The following is a 20,960-nucleotide window of genomic DNA, read 5'->3' as shown; positions in this document are numbered from 1 at the left end:
CTGTTGTTATGACCTAGCTAGACATACGAGTTGATCTTCTACAGAAAAGGAAAGGCCTGGTGATGAAGAAAAATACATGGCTTCCAATACGTTAGCTAGAAACACTGAAAGACAGGTATGACATTTAAACTACTGCGGCTAGCAAAATGATCTAGCAATTTCATTCTAAACAGAAGGTAGGTTTCTCTCTTAAAACTGAGGTGTAAAGCAGTTACACAGCTAAGCACAGGATTTAACATTGAGAGTCTGGATGAAAAGTTAGTGTAAATGAATAGGAAAACTGTATCAATAATCCATGTCATTCAGACAGATTGTTACTACAGCAACCTCATCCCATATTGCTTCAGCTACTAAGTTGTTAATGCACACTGGAAGGCAGTGACACACAATGAATTCATAATTCCTACTCTGTTAACTGGGTGCAGTCGGCATCTAGAGCTTTTCTTACAAACCAAAGACTCAAGGAATCCTTTCACTGGCAAACGGATAAACAGGCGTTTGGTCTTTAAATCCTCATCTTCAAGTTCCACTATTTTTTAAAAACACATGTAGGAAAACAATAGCCAAAGAAAAAACTCAACATAGCATACAGCATTGCTGTGCATGCCTAAGAAAAATCTCAGAAAAAGACTAAAGGATCACTTTACCTAAACATACTTCATATGTTCTATTCCTGCAAAAAACTCATGCCTGCATCTAATTTTATCTACCAGTGCAATCATGGACATCAGGCTCTGAAACTCAGCATAGGATAACAGTGATTCTTCCTGTTTCATGGTGTTGAAAGGAATGCTAGAAAGCTCTGGTCATTAATTCACACGAACCATAACAGAGTCTTTGGCCTTTTCCAAGTACTGAGTAGCACCTGAGTGTTCGTGTACAACTTCAGTAACTTCTATGAAATCTCATCGAGATCGTAAGGTTCCATTCATATGAAACTCACTAGAGAAAGTATTGAATGTAAAAAAAAATAAAAATTAAAAACCCCAATACTAAACAGATTTTTCAAAGTTCTGCATTTGGAAATGGAAACATCATATTGACAGGAAATGGCAAGAATCTCATGAGCTTCATGTGAATCCAAAGAGAATGAAAGCTAGATATCTAACCCAAATTCTAAAGACAATAATGCAAAGAACAATCTCAGTCAAAATCCTAATCAAGAGTCAGAATTCTGAATGTTACCAGTGCATTGGCAAACATTCTACCTTGAATATAGACAGACTCCAGTATGCCCTTCTTTTTCTATTTTTCCCTATGTTGGATCAATAACTGCGGTATGACCAGACTAAAAAAACTTGACCAGAGAACTAAGCTACAGCAATCCTTTTACTTCTGATGTCTACAGTGTTTCAGAAGATAAGTATTCACAAATTAGTGACTAAATTCTCAATGCTATCTGAAACTAAAGAAAAATATTTATAAATAACTTATAGAAACAAAAAACTGAAACAGTTAAGGTTTGGGGTTTTTTTGGAGAGGGAAGGGAGAAGACCAAAACCAAGCTTAAGAACTGTAATGAAAACTTACCATTTGAGCTCGTAGATACATTTGAGCCTGGCTTGCACTCAGGGTTGGAGAGGTGCTCCCCAGCAACATAGTCTGTTGGGTAATACTGCTGCTGGTGGTGTTGGAGGTCTGTGAACGGCTTATTATCTGTGCAGGTGTAGGAGAGGTGGAGAGGTTAATCTAAGGAAACAAAAATATTGCTTCTGTCATGGAAATTCATTCATCCTAGGGGCTAAAGCCAGAAAGCCTTTGAGAAAAATGGCAGGGGCAGTTGAAATCTCTGAACTGTAAAGATAGCAAAAAAACATATCGGACCAATTGTCACAGAACTGGATTCTGCCAAGATCGTACATTTTCATTCTTAAACTGCAAGCAACCATTTAGCAGTAAACAATAACAAGGAGTCACAAGTACAAAAAATGATATTATGAAGTCTGAAAAATATATCTCACAGAACCATGCACGTACAGACTACATAGCACGAGCTTGAAATATTTTAAGAAAAATACCTGAAGTTTAATATTTAAGCATCTGTAAATGTTTATATCATCTGACTGGACTGATATCTTCTGTTATGCTTGTTATGCAACTGGATCAGGATAATTCTTTGTGCTGCCATATATGGACTTTGATTCCTCATTCTAGATAGGCACATTTAAAAGCAACTGGAGACTAAACCCTTCTACAATTTGTTATGAAATGCTCCTCAACAATTGCTCTTTAGCATTTTCTCAAACAAAAGCTGTTGTGGTTTTGGTGGCTTTTCCTTTTTTCCTAACCGGTCTAACAGAGTTAAGTGCCCAGCTCTTTTTCATCACTTACTCAAAAGGTTTCCTTGAAAAATCCCAGCCCAATTATTCTGTTAGTTTAACATCAGACATCTTTAAAGACTTTCCCTCCTAAATTTAATGAATTAATGATTTTACTTCTAACAACTGTAAGCCAAAGCAATGCTATGAGAGCTTAAAAAAAACATACAGTTAAATCACTGAAGCTGTGCACTGAAGCCATGAACAGCTCGAGGGCATGATTAATAAGCAGGATGTCTGTAGGACTAACAAAGTCCCACTCAAGACAACTGTAGAACCGTACGTAAGAGACCATGCAAATTACAAGTCTGAAGAAGCCACTTGAAGAAATACAGCATGAACTGAACACAGAGCTGCTAATAACTAAAACCTCAGCACATGCCCTGAATGTGGATAAAGCAATTGAAAATGCACAAAAGATGCATGATAAAAGATGATAATCAATAAAAGAGTGAATGCTATAAACATTTAATCAGTTTCATATATATGTAAACATTGACTTGGATTCATTAGATCTGGTACTCTTTAATCATCGATACGCAGAGTTGTGGTTTTAACTTACAATAGTGCCCTGAAGAAAGAAATTAATGTGAAAAATCCAGTAAGAAATCATGTGAGAGATGAACGCTCAGGGAGTGACTCCTGCAGTGGTCTGAACAGTCACTAGTGCTTGTGGAGTGAGCAGCTGCCACTCAGAGCACCAAGAGTGGGCTGGGGCCAGGGAAGCCTCCAACGCTGGCCAGCAACCACAGCGGCTGGCAGAACGCATCAGGATGACCAGCAGACGCTGGAAGCGCAGCCAACAACTACTACAGTCATCATACTTCTGTTTACTGTTTCCGTAACACTAATTTTAACCATACAAACTTAAATGCTCAAATCATTTCTGTTTTCCAAGTAGTTGAATAATAACCAGGAGGGGTTGAGAATGGATGGAGGGCTTTGTTCAGTTACGTACCGAGGTCTGCGACATGCTTGACTGCTGAGTGACACTCCCAGTGGGGGAAGTACATTGCCTCCCACCTGACAGGCTTGCCTAAATAGCAAGAATATGTGTCAAATATTGAAATCAAAGAGTGTTTAAGTGATGTTCATATTATTGCATAAACCATCAGAAACATCCCTCTCTACCATCACCTTTTCTCTGAGTTACCAGTACAAATGGTGTAGTTCCACAACTCGGTGGAACTAGTTTTCAGCAAACTGCACTCTGCATTACAGAATGCTCTCTACAAGGTGCTAAATGCCCTGAATTTCTACCCCATTTCAGGCACTCAGATTCTTGCAGATCAAGACCTGAACAAAAACTATCAGAGGTAAAGTCTATCAAACTCTTAATGATGGAGCTCACTGGTCAGCTCACTACACCTCTGGTGCTCAGAACTTAAAATGTGACATCATTAAAAACTCTCATTATTAAAACTCACATTGTAATTTTAATTTTGATTTGAATCCTCTAAAACCAAAACCAACTTTATAAATGCTGTAAAGAACACACTCATATTCTAGAAAGGTAATTTATGTTTCCATAGCGTCTCTTCTGCTTCTCTTTTTTGCATCTAGTGTCTCTACCAGTATGCTACTCCAGCCCTTCAGAGGAACACAGGGACAGTGATTTAGATTTCTGGATTAACAGACAGCATACCAAAACTCCTTAGCCTTCCCCAGTCTGATTTTCTTTGCTCTATCTTGGTAACCATATAGTCACACTCAAATCTGCCAAAAAAATTGACAAATCAATGTATTACCACCACCTAATGGAAAAGGTATAGAAGAAAAAGTCAGGAGCACAGAAGAGTCAGTCCCAGTTCTGACAACAAACAGCTATATCCCTGAAGTCTTTAGCTCTGCTTTAGCATTTCCACGTGTAAAATCATTAACAACTACCTGTCTCTGCAAGACACTATTCTCAATCCAAGGTCAACTGAGGTCAAAGGAAATCTCTCCACTCTTGAGTTTTCAAAATGGGTCTCCTCCAGTGTTCACTAATGTTCTGTCCTTCATAAATCAAGTGTCATTTACTTCCTACATTTCCACACTCAAGAGTTAGAATTGCATTTTGCCATTACTTTTAGTGCAGCCAGATGTGAGGCAAAACACACTAAGATACCAGATGTTCATGATTTTTATGTGATTTCACTACGACACATTGCTACTCATCACTTTCCTCACCAACTTTTAGAGAAAATCATGGGATGAAGATTGAAGTAGTCTATTTTTAATATTTATTTTATTACAGTTTGATGATTTATATGATGCATTATAATGTATGCAATAAAGCATGGAATGGTTGCCTACTGGAGCATCTACAACACCAGACAAAAATCCTCCAGATAGTTTGGAAGAAGATACAATTTAAAATAAAAAAGTCATTAAAATGTAACAGTGAATGACTGTGAGGCATTAAGCTCAGGCACTTAAGCTGTTATTATCTTTGACAATGCTCTAGAGTTGCAGTCCTACTCTAGAAAGTAGCACATCATTCTCTTTCAGCAATCTTCACTCTCACCTGTGGTACAGTTGCCAGACTCTGAAATTGGGTACTGCTTAAGTGCTGCTGCTGCAAAGCAGCAGTCTGCAGCATTAGATGCTGCTGTTGGGCTGCGTACATCTGCTGGAGGTACTGAGCAGCTGAGCTAGGAGGACGATGCAAGGCCTGCTGAATAACCTGTGATGAATCAGTAGGTAATTAATTACAATTACAAAGTACACACCATGCTGACATGATGCTGAAGTCTACCTTTTCAAGGAAATAAACCCAAACAAATTCTTTTCACGCCAATTATATAATACTGAACTTGCTCCATCACTCTTCTCAAACAAGTCACAGAATATAGTCAACACAAATATAATTACGTTTTCAAGGAAAGCCCGACAATCAGCTGACAATACAGCATCATTCATAACAAAACATCCAAGCCTCTTAGGTTCCTGTCAACAAGTCCTACATAATGTTCCGCTTTTTGGAAGATCAGGAGAGCATAAGAAATATTCAATTATCAAACCCAACAGAACAGACTGTACAGAGTTCGAGGAGACCTAATTTAAGGAACAGCAAGATGAGGCTGGATCCAAAGCAGCGGTTACACACACATAGGTACCTCTGGATCCCTGTAGTCAATGTTGGTCAAACGAACAGCTTTATTTTGTGTTATTTTGTAAAAGCTCATGTTAATAATCCATACCCTTAGGGAATGGTGGAAAAAAACCCAAACTTTCTAGCATAGCATTTCCCCCTCCCTTATTTGGGAGGCAGGCCTGTACTCTGCACTATTCTTTAAGTGGTCTGATACCCTTCGGTAAACAGTACCTCCTGAAAACCAGTAAGCCAGATATGGAGAAAGACAACAGCAATTAAGAACGGAAAGTTAATCTTGTGTGAAGCATTGTGCAAGGCTTGTATTTGAGAGCACTGTACAGCACAGGAAAGAACATCCCACAGCTGAGTACCTGGACGGCATGCCTGTCAGAGCCGCTGTAGACAGATATCTGTGGCAGCTGTGCCCGAGAAGTGGAGGTGGTAGTAATAGTAGTTGTAGAGGCAGAACATGTTGTTGTGTTTGGTTCATTCTCCATAGCTGTGCAGAGTTTGTCCGGCCTGGCAGAACTGAAATAAAATAATGGACAATTTTCAAATGGATTAGTTAGTAAGATTTGTATTACTTGACGTAATTTGTTGATAAATGTGGTTATAATCTAAGATCCATCAAGAGCTGCAATAGGTGACCAATTTAGGAATACATGCAAGATTTCCAGTGAGCTACACAGGAGTACTCCTGCATCCCTCTTCCCCACAGCACAGAAACTGCTGGCTGACCATTCCATACACTGAGCAAAACATGTTCTTGGCAAAAATCACTGGTGGCATGGTCTATTTGGAATGAGATGGAGAGGATGTAGAAGAAAATGCTTTTACTTTTTACAGTCATACCTCTCCAAACACAGAAACCGTCAAGGAAGAAACTACCTAGTTAAGCATCTCTGATGATTCTTCCCCAGCCTTACAAGACTGCCCTCTGTTGCAGAGTACAATCTCTCCCTCAAAATATTGTCTTTAAAACTGAAATGAATCACATATCTCAACATACGGGGGTGTTCAGCTTAGTTTCTTTTTCAGTATTAGTATTATGATTCACAGGAAATTGCATAGATGCTGTTTATTACTTTTAAAAGGATGTTAAAAAAAATGAGCGGGGAGAAAATGTGTTTCCTTCTTACAATAAAGACGGGCTCAGAAAAATAATCGAGAGCGCTGCAATGTACTAGAAAAAAGCAGCACTGCCAAGTGCTTCACAAACTGCCTGTTGGATGCAGCATCAAACAGGAACATAATCAGGAGTTTCAGCTCACACAGCTGAACGCAGAACGCAACGCTGCCAGGCTGCTACCATCACCTCTCAAAACATGACCACCTTCCAGGTAGAGAACTGCTCGTGATGCCGAGTCTCCTGAGTACTTGGAATAACTAAACTCTTAATAGATACATGACATGGTCATCTAAGGACCTCACGTCTGTCACTGTATTGTGCAGCTGCATATGTTTTGCCATCAAAGAAAATTCATGACAATAAAGCATGCTTTAAAATCAGAGATCCTTACTATCAGAACTGAAGAAAAAAACATGGCTTTTCTGTTAAAAATTTGGATCTGTTGTGCATTATCGATGCCACTTGTCTACCTACATTAGAGCACAAGTTCACACAGATGAGTTAACCACTTCAACTGCCATAAAAACAGCATCACTTCTAAAAACACTTTAATTTCACATAATACTAATGAAAAGTACCTTGAAAAAAAGTCCTGTTTCCGCCAGAGGACATTAAAAGCACATCAAAATATTTGCACCTATAACTTGTCTAGCTAGTTTTAGCAGAGAGTTATGCAAACAGTTAAATTAGCCTAAAAAAACAACACTAGGTGTTTCCTTTGTTCTCAGCCACATTTTAGACATATTATTAGCGAGATGTGCAATGTATCGCACTCCACTAGCCATTCCATCAGAAGTTCATCCCATGAGAGCTGTTAATCCTTTAGCTGACAGCGTCTCATTTTCGAAAATAATTTTGCCATTGCCCAAGTTGTTCCCACAACGGATGTAAAACAAAAACAGGGAAGAAGTCCCAAGCTTTTATTCAGCATGGCCTGCGGCTGAGGGGCATCTCCAGTCCTCGTCTAACACCCCACTCATAGCCAGCACGAGATGTTCACTTGCCACCTCTCGGTCCTACCACGGCACAAACACCAGCAGCACAGCACCAACGCGTGGAAATACCGTGCCCTCTTTCGGCTGAAGGAACAGCAAAGTGCTTCCACAGATGCCACTTGTTAGAAACCTCTCCTCTCTTTAAGTGAGAAGTGGAACATTTAAGAGAAAAGAGGAAATACATAAAAAGTGATTGTTTTCAGCAAGGAAAACAAGAATCCATAACAACTTAGCAGATGGATATTTTATGACAGAAAGTATAAAAACCATTACAGGCTTAAAATCAGACTGCCTTTACAGTGTCACTTTCATTTACTTTACAACACCGTATATGCAGAGATCAGCTCTAGTTATAAAAAATACATACATATCTCAGACACGACTGAAAATAATCTGAAATTATTCATTGAGTACTCAACACCAAAGAGGCAAAACTCCTAATTTATAGTAAAATTAATTTTGTTCAATATACGATGAAGACTTCACAAAGCTGTTGCCTGTGAGCAACTTTAACTCAGAGCTACCTCTGTAATGCAAAGTAAGTTTTAGAAAACGCACTAAACTGACTTTAAACAATCACTATGCATTTAAGCAAGTCCAAAATACAAAGCACAACAGAAAACTATATTGATAATAAGTATTTATTCAAGTAGCAACAGTATGAGACACCACAAAGTTCCAAACTACACTGTGCATAACGTAAATATTCAGAAGTTTCGTTCTCTTTATATTTTTTGGTCAAAACAAATATCTCGCATAAAAAATACCTGCTATTCTACACCAATAATGTTAAACTACCTTCACAGTGGATATGTACATCACTGCTCACGTTTTAGAAAGCTTGACTTTAGGTAAATGTCATGGTAATAAGTGAACGCTGTTGACAATCTGCAACTGTAACTGATACTTGAAAATAGTTGCTGGTTGGTTGTTTTTGTGGGGTTTTTTTCTTTTTTTTTAACAGAAACGGTTTATTCCTATTCTTTCCACTCATGACCTCTCCTTATCACTCCAAGGGTACAAACCACACAAAATAAATGAACATTTCCTTCAAGTCTGATCCTTACAGCTGTTTTTGCACAGGGCTGAAGGCTCCAAAATAAATCCTCTCTTTCCCTTCACTCTAGCTACAACATAGGCCAACCTTGCCCAAACCTTGGAGTTTTGTGTTTCGGTTAACAAAAATAAAACAACAAAAAAAAAAAAAAAAAAAAAAAAAGGAGAGTTTAAACTACGCTCTGCAGAAACACAACCCGCGCCACGCGGCGCAACTTGCCCGCGAACCGGCACGGAGCGGCCGAGCCCAGGGGCTGCCCGGGCCCGGCAGCCGGGCCCGCCAGCGCGCTGAGGGAGCCGCGGGGCTCCGGCGGCGGCGACACGACACCCCGGCGGCGGCGGCCGGCGCTCCCCACCGCAGGCCGGGCCCGGCGGGCTGACCCGCCCCTCAGCCCCCAGCCCCAGGCCGCGGCCTCACCCAGCCCAGCCCCGCCATCGCCACAACCGGCTGCCGTGCTGCAGCCCAGCACCGCCGTCGCCCCCCCCAGTCCCCCGCCGCGGCCCCGCGGGCACAAGCCGCCGCCAGGGAGGAAGGAAAGGTGGGCGGGAGGGGAGGCAGCCGCTCCCCGCGCGGGGCCGGCCCGCCGCCGGGGCGCTGTCAGGGCGCGGGTCCCCGCCTACGCGCCCCGCCCCAGCGCAGCGCGGCCTGGCCGGGCCCTGCCGCTGCCGCTCCCCCTCCTCCGCGCGTCCCGCCGGGAGACTCGCCTCGGACAAGCCGCTCACTCCGCTTCCGCCATCTTCTCGCCTCCCTCAGGGGGAGGCGCCGCGCAGGCGCGCTGGGCGCCGGCGGCGCCTGGCACGTGACGGCCTCCGCCGCCATGTTGTCGCTGGAGGGCGGCAGTGTACGTGAGGCGCTGTGGAGGGGTTTGGGTTGGCGGCGGCCCTGCGGAGCTCCCTGGGCGGCTGTCGGCTTGTGATGAACAAGCGACTGGCTTCACGTTATGGCAGGAAGGTGGTGAGGAGCAGCAGCCTGGCTGGGGTGAGGGGCCTGGTCTCTCTCAGGGCTCATGGCGGTGTGCGGTGCTGTGTGTTTAGCTGAGCCTGGCAGCAGGGACGGTTGTTTTAATTTTCCTGTGGGAGGGGTAGAGTTAAGATATATGTTGCCAGGGCCAATGGCAAATAAGCTTTACTTATTTCAGGGTTTAGCTACAGTAGTGAAATGAAGGAGGTGATACACGCTGTTTTGAGAGTGCTGTTGAGAGGTTTAAATCAGGAAAATATCTTCCCATAGTGTTTTTCCACGTTGACTGCTCAAGGACCTCACAGCTCCAACCAGAACATTGGTAGTGAACTTTTAACTTCTCTGAGGAATACGAAGCAGAAGAGTCTTTTAGCTCCTTTAGCCAAGCTTTCACTTCCTTCCTGTGAGATATTGGCTCTGAGCCTTTCCTTGCTATGGACAGTACGTCTCCTCTAAATTGACCATAATTGAGCAGAGTTGAATTAATGTCATTAATTCCTATCTGAAATTAGCAGCTGCTGCATGTTACCTGGCATAGATGAGCAAAGCCCAACCTCCATAAAGACAAATAGCCACTATACCACATAGGCCTAATTAAAATCTTATATGAGACATCTTGACAAACTCAGCACCTTGCCCTCTCTGCTTCATTAAACGTCTTCCTGAAGAAATATCTTCTGTATCTTAGAATTACATAACATTACTACATAGCTTCTAGCTATACTAGTATTTTCAAAGTTTCTTGTATGCTCAATGATAGAGAAAGAAAGCAGCTCGGTGCAGTGAGAGTTAGGAATAAAACTCCTACATTAGACCCTTGAAATATTTGACAGACAACCAGTTGTGTGTATAGAAATGAAATTGGTGAAAACCTTGGTAATGGAACAGAAGGAAGAAATAGTAAAATGTGGCTCAGCAATACTTCTTTCTGCAATTACGTTGCTGTTTCCTCACATAATGCAGTTTCACCAACTGGTACTTGGACATGAAGTTAAAAAAATACTGCTAGATGTCTAGTAGCTAGTTCGGATAGATAGGTACTTTGTAAAAAAAAAAAAAAGAATCTCAGCAAGCATCTTAAAAATCGTAAATACCTTCCACAGCATTGTAGATGAGCTTAAACTACTGAAGGGTGAAGCAGTCACACTGACCACAGGTGCTCTGCTTGTGACAAGTAGTGACAATTTACCAGGTCTAATGAGGATATCTGGTTTCTATAAAAGATAGGATGATTCAATGGGAGAAAACAGGAATTTTTCTAGGTTAGGAAAGAAGTAGGCGTAGGGAAGATGAAGACTCATGCTGGAATACTCTTGGAGACCCAATAGGAAGTAGAAAATGTGTTGGAAGTCCTGGTGCAAGATACGGGTGAGTTCAGATACAGCAACGTACTTCCTGTTGCAGGAGAAGGATATGAGACTGTGTGGAACCCGGGTGGAGCAAATAACTTTATTTTGAGGGAAAAAAAACCAAACCAACCACTGCAGGAAGGTCAAGTAGCATAAAAACGTTCTGTACTTTGTAACTACACCTAAGGTACAGCAAATAGGGCCTTAAGTTATCATGAATACGAGGAAGAGGAAGGCGTGTGGATTGGTAAGTGCCGATCTCATGTAGCAGCCTGTAACTGAACGTGAAAAAGCTGAACTCCGTGCTTCTCTAATTAATACAAACATCCAGATGTCTGTAATACAGACATCCAGATCCATTAATACAGACAAATGTGATGCTGCTTGGAGGGGGGCAGTGGAAAAAAAGGAGTTGCTTTTACTGTAACAGAAGAAAACACAGGTTTCCTGTTTCTTAGGGTTGCCAGAAACATTGATCTGTTCAGGAAGCGCTGGGCAATATAAATAGATGTTATCAAAGAAGCTACTGAGACATTGTTAAATAAGCAAAGCTGGAAGGAAATACTACTTGCAGTGATAAGGTGGCTTATGATTAACTGTTTTAATAAAATATCTTTTATTAACCATCCCCCCTTCACCTCTCTTTAGTTTAAAAGCGACCTTCCTGTTCCTTTCTTAAAACATACCTTAGCCATTTGGTACACGGTAATTAAAGCTTCACCTGAACAGAATGTGCTGTCCGGTGAGCAGCACGCATTGCGTGGGCTCTTCCGAGTTCTTACAGACAATGTTTTCGTCAGCAGCGGCTGTAGGAAAGGCGCCGCCATTGCTTCTGAACAGCCCCGGGAGCCCGTCAGCTCGGCAGTGGCTGCCGAGGGGCAGCGCGCCGCTTTTACAATGGTTTTCTGTTAAAATCCTGAATGTCCTGTGGCTCCTCGCAAATCAGGTGTGCGGTGACAAAGCTCGCGGAGGAGCGGCGGTTTGAAACCGATCGCAACGGAGCGTAGTTAGCCGCGTCCAGGCAATTTTTCCTCGCGTTCAGATGGGAGCGATGGGTTTGGCTCTACCCAACAGCGCAGTTAGGCAGCCTGGCCCGCAGGCTGCGCTTCCACGGCTCGTAGACACACGAAGTACTGCTGCAGGCGTTCTGGCTCGTTTGCGCCTTAAAAGGAGGGCGGTCCTGGCTGTACCTCAGTAAAACGATGAGTTTTCCCGCTCTGCCCCTTCCGTAAGCGCAGCTCTGGCAGCGGTGAAGCCCCGCAGAACGAGCCGCTGCAGGAGAAGCCGGGCGTTTCGGCAGACCCGGCTCAACCGCCCCAGCTCCCCGGTACGTGAGGCACCGCTGGCTGCCCGCTGCCGGCCCGGCTGTGACTCCCGCCCACCGGGACGGCGGCGGCGCTCCCCCGCCCTGCCGGCGCCGAGGCCCCACCGCTACCCGGCCGCCCCAGCATGCCTCGCGGCAGCCCGCCCCCGCCGCAGCGGGCCGTACCAAACGGCGGGGAGACCGCGGTGCGCGTCCCTGCTCCAGGCGCGGGAAAGGGAGAAGTAGGGCCATCGGGTGCCTTCTGGCCCACCGCACCTGGAGCGATCTGCTCCGGCGGCTTCGCTACCGGGATCCCGGCTGACTCTGCGCGGCCGCTTCCCCTCTTCCGCTCCGGTGTGGAGCGTTCCGCTCCACAGGTGTGCGTTGGAGTCCTGTGGGGGAGAGCCCACGTAGCGCGCGGGGGGGCGGTGGGGGACACACACGCACACGAGGCGTGGCGCCCGCCTTCCCCGGGAGGCAGAGCTGCTGACCGGCCACTCCTGGAGCGCCTCCTGCTTCCCGCTGAGGGAGGGTCCGTGCTCTTCTCCTCCGCCATCCCGCGCGGCTTTGTGCTCTTCCCGGTGCTCCCCCCGCCACCAACCGTGGTCCTGCCCACCCCGGGCTGGTGCCGTGAGGAGGGGGCGGGGCTGCGGCGCGCTCGCGGCACGGCGGCGGGGCGCGGCGGGGGTCGCGCAGCCGCCGCCGCCTCCCGCACCCCGGGCCCTCCTCTCGCCCGCCCGCCGCCCCGCGCGGCGCTGCCCGCCGCAGCGGGGGGATGCCGACGCAGCGGGACAGCAGCGGCAACAGCACCATGTCGGCTCTGGGCGGCGGAGGGGGCGGCCTCGGTGGGGACAGCGCCCACCAGGTCCGGGTGAAAGCCTACTACAAGGGGTGAGCGAGGGCGCGGAGCTCCGGGGGCGCCAGGACGGGAGGTGGGGCCCGGAGAGGCGGTGGCTGGCGTGAAGAGAGGCTTGCGGCAGCTCGGGGCGGAGCGGCGCGGCCAGGCCCGGTGGGGGGCTGTGGGGCTGGCGCCGCACTGCCCGGCCCGGTCCCTCGGGAGCGGCGGCTGCTCGGCCTGCGGCCTGAGCTGGGCGGAGCGGCGGTTCCGGTGTGTTTGAGGCGCTCGGCGCGGGCTCCCCGCTAGTGCCGGGATGCGGCGTGTGAGAACATCCCGGCGCTCTGCCCCGACTGAAGTCAGGCGCGGCTTTCCGTCTGGTCAGGGCTCACCGCCCGCAGGTTTCTGCCAGTGATGTTTCCTTAAACGCCAGCTTGTCGGTGCATTTACTGTAGCGTTAGCGTCCCGAGTCCTGGATATCCACTTGTTGGGGAAAATAAAAAGAGAGGAGGGAAAAAAACCCCAAACGCAACTAAACAGCTGTCTTAAAATGGCTTTCAAGTGCTGCTCTGAACCGAGCCTCTCCTCGGGAGTTGGGTTTCAGCGAGGAGCCGGTGGGCTGAGGCGGGGAGCGGGGGCGAGCGGACGGGCCCAGCGCCCGGGTCTCCATCCTCCTGCCATGGTATGACCGGTAGACAAGGATGAACCTGGAGACCTTCCCCTGCCCTGCTCACCCCGCGTCCCACGCACCCCGAGGCCCTGGCTGCTTACCTGCTGTCAGAAATTAGTGCATGTTCCTTCATAACGCCTTACTGGGGGGACATGTACCAAAATTCATACTTAAAAAAATACATACAGGGTTCAGCTTTGGTCCTGTGTTGTGTTAAGTGATGTTCAGATGTATAGGAAGAGGGTGTTTGGATGAACCTATTTCATTAGTTTTTAGGCTGTTTCCCAGGGACCGAGTGGTTTCCGAGGGAGTCTGCGAGTGGTAACTAAGATGCATCTACTGTCAGTTATGCTGCCACTGTTAAAAATAAATATGCTAGAGGTCTGCACAATGAAAATCTGAACGTTGCTCGTCCAATTCAATGGCTTTCCAACAACAACATGTAAGGCAGAAGAATTGTTCTGCTTTGGATTCACAACGCCACTATTAAATAGTAACAGTTACAGGACCTGAGTTTAAAAGCTTGAGTACAAGGGTTGACTGTGGTTCATTGGGCCATTAAGTTTGAGAGGAGGTGATCTAAGCAGAAAAAAATGTAAGTTGCATTTTTGGATTGAGTGAACACATGATACTCTCCACAGTTTCCTTCCAGTTATCTATGTTAAGTACAGGAAAAGATTTATTGCGTTTACCATATTTGTTATCTGTATCTCTACCTTCATAATTTTAAGGAGAGGTATAGAAACCATATTGAGCATTTGATATTTGTGACCGTGTTTGATTTCTGGTTTGTGTTTGCTTTTGGGCTTTTCTTGGCAAAAGTCTACAGAAGTACTGTAGAGACTGGTACAATCTGTGGCTTTAAAGGACATGCGAAACTCTGTCAAAGTAATAGTATGTGAAATTCTAAGCTCTTAGTTATACACTCCCCTTAATCCACCATTTCTTAAGGACAGGGAGATGCCCCTGGCTATCAGCTGGCAGAAGTGTTCATCTGGTCAGGCAGTGAACTGAAGTGGGAACTGTTCTGAGTTAAAACCATTTATTTTTCGTCTGCTGGGTCAGTTTTAATCTTGATCATTTCCACCTGCAATCACATGAATTCTTGCTTTAGCACAGGGAGGCGATGGTGCAAGAACAGAGAGAAAGCAGCTCAGGGTTGTGGGAGTGAGGAGGAAAGCTGCTGCATTGGACAGGAATGCTGGTTCATGACAACACTTTAAATGTTAGGTAATAATTTCGCAGACACTGGAATGTTTCTTTTGAGTCTCGTCTACTGACTTGTTATCTGTTAATGCAATTATCAGTTTACTTTTAATAACGACACTGAGTCATATGGGGTGTTGGTTAACCATTGTGAATACCAACAAACTAACAAGCTGAATTCCTTAGTCGTGATTTGTTTCGACATCTAAACAAATTATTCTCTCTGCTTTCATAGAAGAGAAGGTTTCATGCCCGTTTCTCAGACTAGGAATATCAAGAAGCAGGTATCAAAGCAAAACACTTTACCTGCACTTACACTGAAATGACTTGGAGACTGAGGATCTAAATGCTGTTATCAAAGACGGCGTTTTCCCCTTTCGTCAAATAAACTGTCTCAAGATTAGTGCTGGATGGAGGATTTAATGGGAAATAGTGTTAATCAGGAAACGTTAATCTCTCTTAATTTTGTTTTAATAGAAGCGTTTGAGTGGGTTGTAGGAGTTGTTGTGAAAGTCTTGCTAGGAAGGTCTTCCCAACTTCCAGAAGGAGTTTCCGGTTAAAGAAACAATCCCAGCGACTCAGAAGCATAGATTCGTTTTTGAATCGGTTGGGAATCTGATAGTCAGGATGCTCACCCGGAGCTCAAGGCACCGTGCTTCGCTTAGTCTGGCCAACAGCCTGATTGCTTTTCACAGACAAGACAAAGACTTTAAGGAAGGACTCTTAGAAGGGTCTTTGTTTCGTTCAATCATGCAGTGGTAATTCTTTATCTTAAATTCAGGAAATATGTAAAACAGGGAAGGAGAATTTTCCGAAAATGACCTGAGATCATGAGAATAAGAGGATGGGAATTCCTGGAGACTTGGGAATTAGGACATCGGGTTGAGTTTGTCCAGGTATTTCCTTCTCTCTCTCATAGGGCTGGTTGTTTAAAATGCTGAAAATAGTCTAATCTATTCTAAAGAGCTACTGTAGTCTGTGCAGTGTGTGTAACAGAGGTTCTCGAGTGAGTTCTTAGGAATTTACTCTCCTACCTCAAATATTTACGTACTTTTTTTGTTGATACAGTAACAAAGTGTAGCAACTTCAAATGTGTGGCACTAAACAGCATCTGTCATTACAACCATTTCTAATATTATTCTAAGTTTCCCTTTTGTCTTATCTCATTTGTTGTAGATGCTTTTTGTCAGTTCAGTACAAGAAGCTTTTGTACCATTAATACGTAAGGGGAGGATTGTGTTGTAGCAGTAGAGAACAGGTAGGAATGATACACTGCTTGTGTGCTAGGAATCCCGTAGAATTAATGTTCTTGATTTTTACAAAAAAAGAAACAAATCCAACCAAACAACAAACTTGAAGAACCATTTTTCTGTCATGATTAGAACTGCTAGCTTGCATTCTTGCAGTGCCTGGCATAGATTTTGCACCGTTTCACGTATTAGACTTTAATATATTTAAAGGCATAGGTTACAATGCTTTGCCCACCTTCGATTCGATTTGGTTCAAATGAAGAGTGCTCCTGACAGTCCTCTCATGATACAAATTAAACTTACGTCTTTTCTTAATTTTAATATGTTTACCTGAGTGGGAGAAGCAGGGGGAAAAAAAAAGTTCTATTTTAACTGTATAATCAAAATGTACCTCCATAAATATTAGCAGGGAATTAATTTCTTAAGAATTTTTGAGCTCTTGCATCCTTCCTTTATATTATTCTTTGTCTTGAGTGCTTTCTGATCAATTCTTCAGCTCAATGTCTTTCATTGTTTGTTGAGGAACAAGTTCCTCATAGAAGAGTGTTCAACTTAAGAAAGCTTTGGTTTAAGCCTATGAACACGTTTTCACCCCTTCTTGCATTTTCAACATTGATTTAATTTTCTGGTGATACATTTTTTCCAGAAAAACAGATTGTGGGAGCAGGCAATTTCAGACCTCAGACTTCCTGGGGAAAGAGATGCTTCACGTTGTTCTGAATGGCAGTGCCTGCGTCTTAGCAGAATTCTCCGGGATCTTGTATGGGATAATTTCAGTGAGCGATAATTAGACGTTATCTAAAGATTTAATGACTGACCCAGATGTGTGATAAATATGTGGATATGTAGATAATACGTGATTATTTATCTGTATATTTACACATACATAATGAGTGATAGCTGTATTAGGCTGTAGGTGGAAAAATCTAAAGCGGCGGTCTCTGTTCTTAGAGTGAACTGTTCTCTCATAGAAGTTTAAGCTCAGACGTGAAAAATGAGATATAGATATTGAATTGCATTTAACTGTTGGCATTGAGGTTTTTTTGTTTTGTTTTTTTTTGTTGGTTGTGGGTGAGTTTTTTTGTTAAAGGATCTTGTGACTGGTGGATGATCTGTAAAAGAAAAGGCATGAGAAAAGCCGTTGGAAGTCAGGGGAAAGGTGGGGAAGATAGCGATGAGGTTCATGGTCTTCTAGAGATACTTAAAATCTGTTCTCTAGCATTCATGTTTAGATTTACCATTCTCATTTTCTCAGTGTTCCTATGGTTTATCTTTTATTGACTTACATTTGCTTAGCATTGATTCAGGCAGGCCTTTTATTAGTATGAATAAAATGATCCTTTATTAATATTTATGAAAGATACAAATGACAACATTTTAACTGAAGGTAATTCAGGACAAGTACTGTCTTGTTTATTTGCATGTTTACTACTCACACGTCCCTGATCAGGACCTGTTACTATAGTACTCAAACAAATTCTAAAAAACCTGGTTCTTCCATAGTAAAAGTGACACACCAACATGGTGGTGCAAAGGGTGTGCTTGAATCAGATTTTCTTCCAATTCCCTGTATGTGTCATTAGGACACAAATAAGGATATTATACCTTAGAATAGCTGTATCACAAACACGCTTAGTAAAAGCAGTTCATAAGCTTATCTTCATCAGAAAGAAAGGGTTATCATCAAGAATTTTTTTTGCCACATCTTAGTGAAATAAAGCCTTTTGTGCTTTGTCATGCAAGGCAGCAGGCTATGGTCTGCATTAACATTTCTTTGTTCTTTAACTTAGCCTACTAATTTTTGTTTAAAATGCCAAATTTCTCCTCAGTGGAGTTTAACTTTATGTCTTAGCTTGAGTGAATACAGCTTTTTCCTGAGGAAGACATCATCAGTGCAGTGTTAGGTGCAAGAAGTGTGGAAAACACCGTGTAATGCAAAGATGTGATAACAGAACCACTCTGGAATTGAGGCCTGTCTCAGCAGATTTTGGTAATATTTTAATTTTGTAATCTTCAGATTTTGCTAGAGCATCAATGATTAGTCTCTTGAGATTATGATCCGTCACCTCTTTTTGCTTGTCTGACAATAATAGTCATGTAGTCACCCCTTCTTTTAACATACTCTCTCCCATTACTGACCAGTTCAATCACAAAATAGACTGCAGTAGTTGAAATACTTCACTCTGACTTCTCACTGCCCTTCGGAACTTAGATTTTTATTGAGGAAAATGTTCCAAGGTGAATATATCTGCACTAAAATGTGAATAAATGAAGGGATGGTAAACTTTAGCACAAAATCAAGGAAGCTGCTAAGTAAGCAGTGCCTTACTTCCTTCCCAGAAAAACAGGAAATACAGGTTAAGGCTTTGCCTCCTCATGCAGCCCCGTGGGTTTCTCTGTGGTCGCTGCCTGCGTGCCTGTAGCAGTAATGCACTGTTAGACCTGCCCCGGTTGGTAGGGACAACTCTGGTGTTGGGTTGGCAGCTTGTGCGTTTTGAGGGACGATGCAAAGGGACAACTTGGTATCGGAGGGAACAGTTTGCCTTGTGGAATGGGCACAAACTGGTGTTTCAAATGAAGCCCCATTTGTCCCAAAGTACTGTACCGCGTCTCATACTGAGGTCCAGATATTGTTTTGTCTTGCAGTTTGTCTCATGTGGAAAGAAGAGGAGCAATTCCTCAGCTAAATAATGTGGCAGCTTTTGCCTGCTTTATTCAGGTTATTGAAGAGGTATTTCTCTGTCCTTACCATTTACTGGGGTCTTCCCCCTAACTTAACTGACTCTGGTCATGCTCATAAATCCAGAAATGGGCTAGCTGTTCTTCCAGAGTGCTTAGAACCTGCTACTATATTTTATTCATGCTACTGAACTTAAAGGAGCCTCAGGCAAGCGTGTTTATCGCATGTGTTCTCCGCCACTCCTGAAAGTGGTTCAGGTTCAGTGACCACAGGGTAAGTCACCTTCTTGATACCACTCTGCCCATGCACAAGATCATTTAAAGACATTCAACTTGCTGCATAGATACCCTTCAGTCTGGTAGGCATGCTGAGGTGAATTTTGACCAGATATAAACTTTGTTGCTTCAGTTATTTTTTTTCCCCACCAAATAACGCTGGTGGTTGGCACCAACTGAAACAAATCCTGACTAGCTGAGGTTTTTATGGGAAGATTAGTCTCATAACTCAAACATTTGGCTTATTTGGGATGTTTGAAGAGTAGTGTTGTAAACAGCCTTCTCTGTTTTTTTTTCCTCCACCTTCCTCTGAACTGTATCTCTGAAGTCCTTTGTTTAAAGAACTGCAACCCTGAGTCACCTGTTCTCATTTAAGGCCCAGCAAATACGAGGACAATGGGTCAGCATTTTATGTTAACATATTTAAAACACCAGGTTAGCTAACTTTTAATCTTAATTGTAGCAGAAATATCCATTCTACATAACGGTAAAGTAGTAAATTTTAATTCTAAGTATGTGTCTCAGCCATCTCTGTCATTGCAGTGAAGCATCATGAGTCTCTTTAAAAGACACTTTCAGTATTTGGAACATCCCCCCTAATCCGCTAGGAAACCTGTTTAATATTTTTCATTGATTTTTTACAACATCTACACAGTCAAAATTTAGTTGGAGAAGATGTATATGTTCTTGCAACATTTTCATATCTAATAACAAAATGGCTATTAAAGAGCAAGCAAAACCAGCAATATTTTAATAACATCCTCCAAAATTTTTGCAGCATTTCATTCTTCAGTTTTCACTGGTATAATATATCTCATTTCTGTGTGTGGTTAATGTCTGCCCAAATCATAGTTATTTGGGCATGTAATTCTTAATTTTTCTTAAGCAGATACCCAGAGGATTATATGTCAATTAGTTGGTAATAAAAATCACTTGAAGCCTGACTTTGCTATAGGAAGGGAACTTGTGTGCTTTATTTTATTTCAATATTTTTTAGGGGGCTGCAGCAGGGATGAGTTTTATATTTGTGGTACATGGAAGGTGTTAGAGGTGATGATCAAGTGCTACGTATTACAACATAGTTTCTCAAATTTATTTTTCTCTTGCTCAGGGACATCATGATAACGTATTTTGAACCTTCCATCTCATTCGAGGGACTGTGCAATGAAGTTCGAGACATGTGCTCCTTTGACAACGAACAGCTTTTCACCATGAAGTGGATTGATGAAGAAGGTAAATTAATGCTGATCAACATATTGCTCAGCTTTCTAGCTTTCCTCTCCCTTTCATCTTTTCCTTTCTGCTTTCATAAGATAAGCTTATAAAACATACTTCCCAAGTATAGTTTTAGAAATAGTAAATCTGACTCCAAAAATAAAGGTTATGCAATGCCTCTGTAAGTGTATCTTAATGAAAAGGTGGTTGTTTCAAACTGCTTAGTGTGTAGCTCTTTTTTTTTCTTTTAATCAAATAAAACCTCAGTGACTATCAAAATGTGAGTTCAATGTAAGGATTACTTATGGAAAGGAATAGAAAGTATTCCCTTATACTGCTGAAGATGACCATGGTTCCCTTTGAGTCTTAAATCTTGAAAAAAGACTTAAACTAACCTTAAGTTATACAAATTACAGTATTTATCTAAAATATAGATACAATATAATAGGTAGTTGAGTTGTATGTGTAACCAAAACTACTGTATTTTGAGTGTTACTTCAGCGACGGAAGGCTATTAACACATAGCTACTAATAAAACTTTTTCTAAATGTTAAAAGAGAAATTACTTGTCTTAATGATGTATAGTAACTCCTCATCAAAGCGCAGTAACCGCCTTGGCTGAGAACTCTTGTCATCTCT

General features: G+C 43.2%; 2 protein-coding genes across 12 annotated transcripts in view; one reads left to right on the top strand and one right to left on the bottom strand.

Moving 5' to 3' along the window:
* PHC3 (polyhomeotic homolog 3) overlaps positions 1 to 9,326 on the bottom strand; it is a 33,892-nt gene extending 24,566 nt beyond the window's left edge. For 6 of the 11 annotated variants that reach the window (XR_015222396.1, XM_086618016.1, XM_086618023.1 and 3 more), the window contains exons 1-5: positions 9,283 to 9,326; positions 5,769 to 5,916; positions 4,828 to 4,986; positions 3,277 to 3,354; positions 1,531 to 1,689 (exon numbers count right to left, since the gene is read on the bottom strand). Coding sequence is in view for 10 of the 11 variants with exons in the window: in XM_086618016.1 (XP_086474142.1) it covers positions 1,531 to 1,689; positions 3,277 to 3,354; positions 4,828 to 4,986; positions 5,769 to 5,894 (522 nt within the window). In the remaining variant the exon portion in view is untranslated. The remainder of the gene's footprint in view (positions 1 to 1,530; positions 1,690 to 3,276; positions 3,355 to 4,827; positions 4,987 to 5,768; positions 5,917 to 9,282) is intronic. The other 5 variants (XM_086618017.1, XM_086618018.1, XM_086618019.1 and 2 more) reach the window with 5 other exon arrangements.
* Positions 9,327 to 12,965: 3,639 nt separating this feature from the next.
* PRKCI (protein kinase C iota) overlaps positions 12,966 to 20,960 on the top strand; it is a 30,094-nt gene continuing 22,099 nt past the window's right edge. Inside the window, exons 1-2 of the mRNA XM_086618188.1 lie at positions 12,966 to 13,081; positions 20,218 to 20,339. Of these exons, the coding sequence (XP_086474314.1) occupies positions 12,966 to 13,081; positions 20,218 to 20,339 (238 nt within the window). The remainder of the gene's footprint in view (positions 13,082 to 20,217; positions 20,340 to 20,960) is intronic.

Source organism: Tauraco erythrolophus, chromosome 11, assembly GCF_009769465.1.
Source record: "Tauraco erythrolophus isolate bTauEry1 chromosome 11, bTauEry1.pri, whole genome shotgun sequence".
NCBI lineage: Eukaryota > Metazoa > Chordata > Aves > Musophagiformes > Musophagidae > Tauraco > Tauraco erythrolophus.
Note: the sequence above shows the minus strand (reverse complement) of the source record. Positions and strands in the feature narration are given on the sequence as shown.